At 34.1% G+C, this 10421-nt stretch overlaps 1 protein-coding gene across 1 annotated transcript; it reads right to left on the reverse strand.

Annotated features, from left to right (window-relative positions):
• Nucleotides 1-4836: 4836 nt before the first annotated feature.
• On the reverse strand, nt 4837-8849 carry LOC149551510 (disease resistance protein Roq1-like). Its single transcript, XM_089789695.1, has 5 exons — nt 8238-8849; nt 6981-8122; nt 6559-6876; nt 5608-6207; nt 4837-5431 (listed from the first exon to the last, which is right to left on the reverse strand). Exons 1-2 carry the CDS (start codon nt 8759-8761, stop codon nt 7021-7023), a joined length of 1626 nt encoding a protein of 541 aa, XP_089645821.1. The 5' UTR covers nt 8762-8849; the 3' UTR covers nt 4837-5431; nt 5608-6207; nt 6559-6876; nt 6981-7020.
• Nucleotides 8850-10421: the final 1572 nt, after the last annotated feature.

Below are 10421 nucleotides of genomic sequence, written 5' to 3' on the forward strand. Positions count from 1 at the left end.
TTAACCCATCTCTTAAACAAGAGATCAATGCGTCAAAGTTCCTACCAATAGTGTATTTAGTTTAGAGCAAATAGAAAGTTAAAGATAGAGAGAAGAATTGATACATGAATATGGGTAGAGAGATACTTAGATAATGAGATAGTGATATGAAAGAGATTAAAGAAGTAATCTTTGGGAATCAATATTGAGGAGTGAAGCAATGTAGACATAGAGATATGGGAAGAGGGTGATGGATTTCTAGATAGAGAGAATGATATGTAGTGTCCCCATTTTTGCTAGCATCAAAGTTTGAGAGATTAGCCTACTATTGTGATCCTCATAAGCTAATTATTGTGGATAGAGGTCTTCTAAGGTAGTGGCTTGGCTTGGGAGGATCTTGTTTTTTCCACAATTTAGTAAGCTACAAGTTGTTCTTTGTTTGGCTAAAATTAGATTTTTTTTGGGCTTAGTCTTATGTCTTTACTATTTGTGGTAAGTCGGGTGTTGATTGAGATAGATCCTTTTATTTTTCAAAAGTTCTTATGGTCACATGGGCAAATAATAAGAATGACTCCTATTTCAAATGACATATTTAAATGATAAGTAATTCGGCAGTTATTATATTTTTAGTGGCCAAAAATTATTAAATCATTAAATGGCCTATTATAAAGTTATAATTTAACTTTATAATTTCACTTAAGATGAGGGTTGAGTCATCAAGTGGAGGAGCCATTTATTTAATTAATTATATGCCTAAGCCAAGTATTAAATGTTATAAAGTTGTATTGGAGAAGCTTTGTAAGTGAAGTTGCATTTTGGAAACAAAAGGGCATTTGGAGATTATAAATATGAGCTCATTTCATTGGAAAAGGAACACTTAAATATATATATATTTTTTTGTTGTCTTTGTGACATTCCTAAAGGTCTAATTTTTCATGCCCTTGCTAAAGTATACGAGTTTTAAAGCTGAGAATTGTTTTCATTCCACTGCTGAAGTATAGTGGACTTAATATTTGTTAGATATCTTCCTTATTGTTCATACTATGGCTAGGAAGACTTTGGTTTTTGTAGGAGAGTCAATTTGGAACTATTGCAAATTGGGTCTTCATTAGTTTTGAGAATTTGATGATTGAGAAATTTGTTTAACTATGACAATCATCTTTGCTGTTGGGCATAGTTTCAATTTGTAAATTGGTGAGAAAGAATGCTACATTGTTGAATGTTTGTCATTGTATTTTTTGAGAAATTATATCAGGTTATTTGGGCGCTTGGCCACTAATATGTGAGCGTCTCAAATATTGATTTTGGGGTGGTATTTTAACTCCTTACTATTCATATTGTGGCTAGGAAGACTTCAATTTTTGTAGGAGAATCAATTTGGTGCTACTAAAAATTGGGTCTTCATTCGTTCTGAGAGTTTGGTGATTGAGAAATTTGTTTAACCATGACAATCATCTCTGTTGCTAGGTGTGGTTTCAATTTGTAAATTGGTGAGAAAGAATGCTACATTGTTGAATGCTTGTCATTACGTTTTTTGAGAAATTATATCAGCTTATTTGGGCACTTGGCCACTAATTTGTGAGTGTCTAAAATATTGATTTTGGGGTGGTCTTTTAACTCCTAACATGGGTATGATGTATTGCCTAGTTGGGCAATCATTTCACATATATTGCACACTAATTTTGGTGCTTCATCTACTGCTATCAAGGGTGCTAGCAATCATTGTTGTGGCACATGTTTCCTAAATCATAAGATGTCATTTCCCCTTGTACTTGAGCATTTATTCTACCATTGTTGGGTGTATATATTTGGGGTTATGTTTCTACAATTTCTGGGCAAGGTTGAGTGGGAATGATTCTACAAATTGGGCATCATCTCTGAGATTAACGCACACCATCATTTATTTGTAAGATTGATGAATTGTTGTAGCATATTATGTTAATAAATAAACTTAGAATTTTTTGTGAGCTACTTAATATTTCAATATTAAATGTGCAAATTCATATGGCATTATTATATATCAAAGTTAATGTTTATTTTAGCATTCATCCATCTATCCATTATATCTAGTGTATGCATCTATTCATCTAGAATTCATAAGGTTTGAAGATTAAGGTTGTTAGCCAAGTAAATGAAAAAATGTCAAATTACTAATTAATGAATGAAATTAATGTGCTTTAAGTATAACCAAGTTGGGGTTATTACATGATGTGTAAAGGTCGAGGGGAAGAGGAAGAGTGAGAAACAAATAGAGTTAAAAACAATTCTAGAGGAAGAGACAAATATAAAGATGTGGAGATACAAAAGAGATGGACTCATAAGAAATAGAGATGGGTATAAATAAAGAGATAGAGAGATCGAGCTATAAGAAGATGTATAAAGGGCAAGAGGAGAGGGAAAGGTTATGGTAGAAAATGAATTAGAGTAAACAAAAAATGAAATGTCAATGATTAATAAAATCTCCTCCATGCTCCTAATGTTTCTAATTTATTGAACTTATTTTCGATTTTTTAATTGGTCTATGTTTTTTCACTCGAGAGTTTGTTATCTAGATTTTGTTATTGAATTGTTGCATAAACTAAAGATTTCTTGGTGAGTTTTAAGAGTAGCATCTAAATAAATATTTACACTTATGTCATTTGTCTTCCCATAAATGAACCATATTACCTTGTCCTATTCTCCAAGAAGTTTTAGTAGCCAAGGCTTGGTTAAAGAGAATGAGATAAGAGAAATTTGAATGCTTTGATCAATATTAAAGTTATTAGAACTTTACTCTAGTGTTTCCTTTTAAAAGTCATTGCTTTTACTTCTACTTTATTATTTACTCTCTGAACTAGAAAATTAAATTTGATTGTAACATAGAAAATGTATAATATCATTTATTATACAATACAATACAATACAAATAAATTTAAGTTTTTAATTGATACTTATTTTTTTAACAATTATATTATTTATTATTTGTTTTTTTTTTATAAATTGTTATCTTTATATTTATATTTATGCATTATGCTTTTTAATAGCATTATTTAGATTGATTTTTGTAAACTAGAATATAATATAAAATTATAAAGATCAGATATATTATTATTATATATAAAATAAATAATGTAATTTGAGTTGAAATTTAAAAATAATTTATTCAATAATTAAAATTATGAAGTAAATATTTTTACAATTTCAGTTTATTGAAAATAGACAAAATACAAGCAAGAGTCTACAACACAATTGTAAATTGTGAGCCTCTTGTCGAAGAGGTCTTGGATTTGAATCAGCTCACGCTTAAATAAATAATAATAATTAATCACAATTTGACTTTAGCCTCTTACCGATCAACTAAAAAAACAAAAAACAAAAAAAAAGACAAAATATAAATTAAATTTAAATTCACAATATTAATTACAGATCTTGAGAAAACAAACTTTGCGATTTCTCTAACCAAAACAATGTGTGATGGCGATGATGTTTCAATCTTTGGAGGAAGCCAAATTTGGGTGGACCATTGCTCGCTGTCACGGTGTGCTGGTGGTTTGACAGCATCATGGGATCCAGTGCCATTACCATTTCCAACAATCACTTTGCCCATCACAATGAGGTTTGTTCTCTTCCTGCCCATCTTCTCACATGCTCTGGTTTGGCAATTTGGTTCTTCCCCATAATATAAAATCTTTAGATAAAGGAATTAATTTAAGTTTTGGTAAATGGTCTCAAATCTTCTATAAAAGAAAAAAAGAAAAAATGGTTCTTATCCATGATATAAAATCTTCCATCATGCTTAAACTGCATGTGTATTTAATAGTAGACTTGGAAACAAATTTCATGTTGTTAATTTTTCTCTTAATTCCTCTATCCCTAATGCTTTTATGGATTTCTATGCCCTATTTCAAATATCCCATTTAGCCACAGACAAAAGGATTCTGGAAAAAGAGAAGTCAAGTGCTCATGACAACGATGGAGATAAAAAAGTGGGTGCAATTTTGATGAAATTGACCAACTTCGTGCTAGCATGACATTCTTCAATATGAGACTGTGGGGAAACAGTGGAATCCAATAATGTTCATAGACGACATTAATTAGTTTGATTCACAATTATCAGCAAATTATGCTAATATATTGAAACTCCATACATTTGATGGAGAAAATTGAAAAGTTATTGAGATGGAATAAATAACCGGCTAGAACAAATGCAGAAAATTAGAGTTTATCATGGCAGCTGAGAGCAGGAGTGGTAAATATCCTTTGCACCATCAATTGCAGGCTACTGGCCCGTCTGGAAGTTGCTTCTTGTTCGTCACTAATGTTCCCCTTATCTATCATTCCATTTATCTTTTAAAATGTTCCCCTTATCTATCATTCCATTTATCTTTTAAAGAACACTATATAGAGCTATTATCATACTCTCGTTAGTCCTTACTGATGTCAAACCTGCCCATTCAGGGAGTCACTGATTTTAAAACTTAAGGCAGGGGTCTTATGAGGGGGGCTACAGGTTTAATTAGAATCTTTTCCTTCATAATAGGAGCCCTGCTTTTTTAGGAAGCCGATGAAAATGGGATGAGGCTAGAAATAACCCCACCAACTTAGGGAAAAATCTAGCCATTTGTCAAAAACTGGGACTTTAAAACTAAAAAAGTCTTTTATCATAAAATAAATTTTGGAAAGATTTTCCTTAAATTTGAGCGCTGAAATTCAAATTACAAAATCCATAGAACTGCTCAGCTTACAAATTTCTTAAAACAAACATCTAAAAGGTGAAATTATGGACCTTCTCGCATCTTTGGATTTCTTTTGGTGCAACAAATGCTGTAACTTTTCAGGCACAAATGATTTTTCAGGTTACTCAAACCAATGAAAATTCAGAAAACTCATGATTTTAAATTATTGTAAATAAGTAAATATAATTCATTCTCTTTAGAGAGCACAATCCACCCATATTCAAACAATCTACCTAAATTCCATACGGCCCCCTCCAAAGTAAATCTAATTCGCGACAATATGGAGTGCAGCCTCCTTCCAAGATAGCGTAGAACATTTCCGAGAGCTTTGACTTCATGCCACACTTGACCAAATCAGAAATTGTAGGTACCAGAGGCTTAATTTTCCATTCCTCACCTTCCTTCACAAATACGGGGTACCACTTCTTCAGCATTCCAGCACTTAATAGAGCGCCTGCAATTTCTTTACTACGCTCATGACCCCCGTCACCACTGTCTACCACTGTAATTATATATTCTTCTTCACCCAAAGGAAGTCTTGACTTGTAAGAAAGGCAGCTTGAAAGTAATTCATTTACATATTCTACCGACCGAGGACTATCAGCTACGACCACATAGCAGCTAACAAATGTAATGCAACTTGACCGTTGGACACCAATTTTGTGAAGAGCAATGCTTGAAGTTGCTTGTGCTCCTGCATCCACTGCTCCACTAAGCGCAAACACGAACAAAGCACTCTGAAATAAAAGACAAAGCAAACACAATTCATCCACGGTAAACTTTTTTCAATTACAGATGACTTGAATCATCGGCTGCCAAATCCTAGGCAGACCAAATTACAGAACAAAGCTGAGGGTCATGAAAACATTTCTTTCAATAAATGGCTGTTAAAAAGGAGTCTTGAAATCAATACCTTTAACTTAGCCATCCAAATCCGAATCGCTGCACTGCTCAAACAAGAAAGTTGCATATGTTCCAATTCATGCAACTCTTCAGAACTTCCCATGTTGTTCACCTTATGACAAGACTTAATTACAAATAGCTCCAAGTAGTTCGGTCGAGAAAGAGTTGGCAACTCCACAAGCTCAGGACAATCAACAATCTCCAACTTTTTCAGGTCGAAGTTGCCTGACACGCTTTTCAAATTTTGACAGCAATAAATATAGAGGTTTGCAATCTTTGTAAGATCATCTTTTCCTTTCAATCTTTCGAGTTTATCACAATATTCAATTCCAAGATTTTTTAGAGTCCTTAATCTTGTCAAATCCACTTCCTTCAGATTTCTTACAAAATAAAGGTAGACCGAGCTAAGGCTAGAATAGTGAAATCCATTAATTAGGATCTTGGTTAAGAATCCTTCTTCCCTAATATGTAGCTTTTTAAGACCTCTCATTGGAGTCTTGATTCTCCTAGACATTCCCCACTTCTCAAAACTATTCGAGTTCCCACATAAGTATGAGAACTCTTTCAAAGAGGTTCTTGATATTATCAGCTCCTTTAAGTTGGAGGGTGCCTGAGATCAAGATAAAATTTGTGTAAAGTTTAAATAATTAAACAAAAAATAAAAATTAGTCTAGAGATACAACAATACATCTATGGATCTGTTTGGTTGCAGGAATAAGAATTGAGAATAAAAATGCATATTGAGAATATGAATGATTATTCCAATAACAAATATTTTTTAGAATGAACATAAACTAAATTTAGAGACAACATTATTCCTATTCCCTTGTTCAATTGCTCCATCAAATGAAAAATAGAGACATATTCCAAATTTCCTATTCCTATTCCAACAACCAAAGAGACCTATGTATTCCACCATACAGTTAGGAGAGTAAGTTTTTAACTGAAAAGATCAAAATACCTGTCTGTGATTCTTCCACAATGTTTTGAGTTGTGTATAATCGGTAATATGCAAACATTGCAAACTTTGAAGAGGAACCCAGGAAGGGATGCGTAATTGAAAGAAGTGCAAACGTTGAAGAGGAATCCATGAAAGAAGACTCCGCTGCCTTTTGCGATTCCCTCGTAGCTCGAGCCATAATAAGGAAGATGACGTCCCGACAGAATTATCTGAGTGGCCTAAAAAGAATGTAACTTGACAACCCATGGAGACATCCTCAATGGAATGGAAACACCTGACATTTGGTTTGGCGAGGATTTGCTTGAAACCTATTGAATCCTGCATACAAGGAAGCATCTTTGTTTTTACTAAAACGTAGTGGCAAGTTAAAGATTTGGAGCATTAAAATACAAAGAGAAAATATGTAGGGGTAAAAAGTATACAAGATCTAGAGGACGCCACAGGCGATGAGGAGGACCAAGTTCAAGTGTCATTTCTCTTCCCAAGTCTCATTTCTCTTCCCAAGTCTCTTAGGTGGTCATGCATTCTAAATTCTAATCTGTCTTGTATATCTGAACTCAAAAGACATTTATGTTGGAGTGTTCCCAATGCATGTTGAGCGTTCCATCCTGATCCTTCCCACACTCTGCGGGCTATACTTTTCTCTTTGCCTACAAAAAAGCAAGCAATATCCATGAAAATCTGCTTCTCCTCCCACTCCAATGCATCGAAGCTTATTTTCAGTCTTTTCTTTACATCCCGAGGCATTATCTCTCTCACTTTAGTCAATTCTAAACTCCAATAACCAGGAGCTCTACCATGGACGTGTCTACCCAGAACCTGAAGAGACAGGGGTAAACCTCCGCAGACATGTACGAATTCCTCAACCAGCATCTCATAGCCACTACATGGATGTGGTTGGCCAAAGGCATGCCAACAGAAGAGTTGCCTCCCGTCATTTCTATCCATTCCTTTTAAATGATAGCCAGCAGTAACCCCTGCCTCTATAAGTACCCCGACATCACGGGTTGTGATAATAACCAGAATATTGTCAAATGTATTTAATATAACCATGACCAGCAGAGCATCCAATTGCTCCACATGATCGATGTCATCCACAACAATTAGGAAATTTAAAAGGTGGCTCCTTCGTAGACTATGTTTGAGAAAGCTTGTTCCTTCCTCGGTACTCGTAAATCGATCATGATTTACACCAAAGAGATCTTTGACAAGCTTAAGTTGCAAGGAAGGTAAGTCACTTCTCTCGGATGCTTCTCGCACATCAAACAGAAAGCTTGCTCCACAGTAATCTGATCTCTTTCGATTGAACAACTCTTTGGCGAGAGTTGTCTTTCCAACTCCACCCATGCCGAAAATACCAACAACATTAGCTTTACCCTTCTCCGTCCTCCTCCCCTGCAGGATGCACTGGTTTTCAAAATCTCGGACAAGTTCATCAAGACATCGCCTTTCAAAATCTTGGACAAGAAAGTCAAGTCCTACTGGATATGTGGCAACATGTAAACTTTGCTTCCTCCGTACTTCCTTTTGCACTGCTGCTACTATGCTTTTGCAGTCACTGAAACTTTTTAAATTGAAAAGGAGATTCCATGAGAAAATAATAAAACAGATTTGGACGAAGAAGAAAATTATTTAACAGAGTAGAACCAAGATTTCTTCTCAAAGCCCCAATAAAATACCTGTTAATTTCTTCCCCGGCTATAAATGAAAGAGAACGAAGGGCTTCTTTCCACTGAGGAAGCTTGTCGAAGTACCTGCCCTTCTCTTGGTAGTTAATGAATGCATCATTGTAGACTCCCTTTTCTACATAGCGGAGTTCCCATGGCTCCACTTCATAAAAGACTGGAATAATTTTGGCCTGAGTTTGTAACATGAGAACCAGCTCAGCGAGGCACCAAGGGGAGTGTGCATATCCTTTGGAAAAGATTGCAATGTGCACAGATGCAGAGCGGATGGCAGTCTCAATAAGAGAGGGAAATGAAATCCCTGGCTCCTTCTCTTCTGAATCAAGAAAGGCCCTTATTTCTAGCATCTCCAGCGAATTGTAGAGCTGAATGGCAAGGGTTTGTTTGACATCGGGGCCTCTGTGGTTGATGAACACATCATACAATTTTGAAGATTCACAAACCGCCCTTCTTTCCACGGCAGGTTCAATTCCGGAGAAAGCATTGTTTTGCTGGTAAGATGATGAGGAAGACGCCATTGGTTCCAATTCTAATATAGAAAGGGAAAGAACAGGGCGAATTCAGGGGAAAGAATTTGATTGCAGCAAGGCAAGCAAAATTAATTGTGTGGAGGGAAGGAGAGTGCACTGAATCAAATACATCACACTGCACAGATCTTTCAAATAAAGTTTTCTCAAGGAAAATGCTTGGAAGTTAAATACGTGGCAGGGTCTGGTTCCTTCCAATGTGAAGAAAAGAGAAGTAAAATGCTTCGAAGAAGATATTTTCTTGTAGGAAATGTTTGGAAGTAAGGTAATGCGTGGTTGAGTCCCTTCCAACATGAGAAACGAAGTACTCGGAAATTATCATGGAAAGTATATAATATTGGATTCAACTTAGTTCTCTTATCAAATGCAGTGTCCATTGTATTAATTTAAAACTATTTTGTTTTAATATAGTATAGTTTTATAAGTTCTTTCAAAAGGAGAAAGTAGGAGAAAATATGTTTTAGTAATAGATTTCCAAATTAAATTTAATATATTTTATTATGTTTAATAAAAATTTAATTATATTATTATTTTTAATTAGATTTTATCTTTGATTTTTATTTATTATTCTAAGGAATCAATACATTTATTTTCTTTTTTGTCTTAATTAGAATTTCAATCTCTCTTATCATTTTGTCTAACTTCAATTTATTACATTACATGTATCTTGTCTCTGAGTTAGCACTAATCTTCCAAATCCTCCTTGACAAAGTGCATCAAAACTTATTGTCAATTACTAGAGATGAAGGAAAATAAAGATAAATAGATAGAGACAGAAATATACCCTATATATATACACACACACAGATATATATGTGTGTGTGTGTGTGTGCAAGAAGTTGGATCTCAATTCTGCAGAAGTCCATTTCACAGAATGAGACTTCTTTATAAATGAGCACCTGATTTTTAAGAACTGGGTACCTATTATGGTTCAGGTGCCTAATTTGTATTAAAAATTGGGTGAATCGAGCACTCGAACCATGTTTTAAAAATTGGGCACCCAATTTGTAAAAACATAAAACCCATTTTTTGAGCTTTTTTTTCCATTTTTACTACTAATAGTGATTTGGAGACATAAGCCAAATTTGAAACGGGAGCCCAATTTGAACCTTCTAGTGCCCCCCCCCCCCCCCCCCCCCCCCCGAGCTGATTTTTAACTCTTCCAGGTATTTTAATTTGTTTTATATTATTTTATTTCATTGTTTTTAGTTTTTTGCTTTACAATTTTGTCAATTTATTATTTTTTGTTCATGATTAATAGTTTAATATATGTAAAATTCTAGATTTGCATTTCTCTCCTCCATTTTTTGATAGTTAGATGTTCATTTAAATTTTTGTTTTGTACATGTTCATTTAAAAATTAGTATTTTAGATGTTTGGATGTATTTAATTTATATGACACATAATTAAAGTTAAAGTGATGGACGATTCTAGATGCATTATTAGTTTATATTGTTTAAACGTGTATCTACATTGATGTTTTAGATTTATTTCAACTAGATAGTAATTGTAAATTATTTTGTTGTATATATTAAGGGTATGTGCAAGATCATGGTGTGCCAAAAAGTGACAATGTGAAAAGTTTGTAGTTTTGAAATGTCTAAAAGCATTTCAAAATCTACTTTGACTTTGTTCCCACCCATCCTAATAC

Source organism: Cupressus sempervirens, chromosome 6 (genome assembly GCF_028749045.1).
Source record: "Cupressus sempervirens isolate cs-2001-9-10 chromosome 6, ASM2874904v1, whole genome shotgun sequence".
In the NCBI taxonomy this organism is placed as follows: Eukaryota; Viridiplantae; Streptophyta; class Pinopsida; order Cupressales; family Cupressaceae; genus Cupressus; species Cupressus sempervirens.

Bases quoted from the DNA above. Each gene is read 5' to 3' on its own strand.
- LOC149551510 (XM_089789695.1), bottom strand. From the start codon at position 8,761: ATGGCGTCTTCCTCATCATCTTACCAGCAAAACAATGCTTTCTCCGGA. The intron at 8,123-8,237 runs GTATTTTATTGG...CAATTTAAAAAG, and splicing joins GCCGGGGAAGAAATTAACAG to TTTCAGTGACTGCAAAAGCA.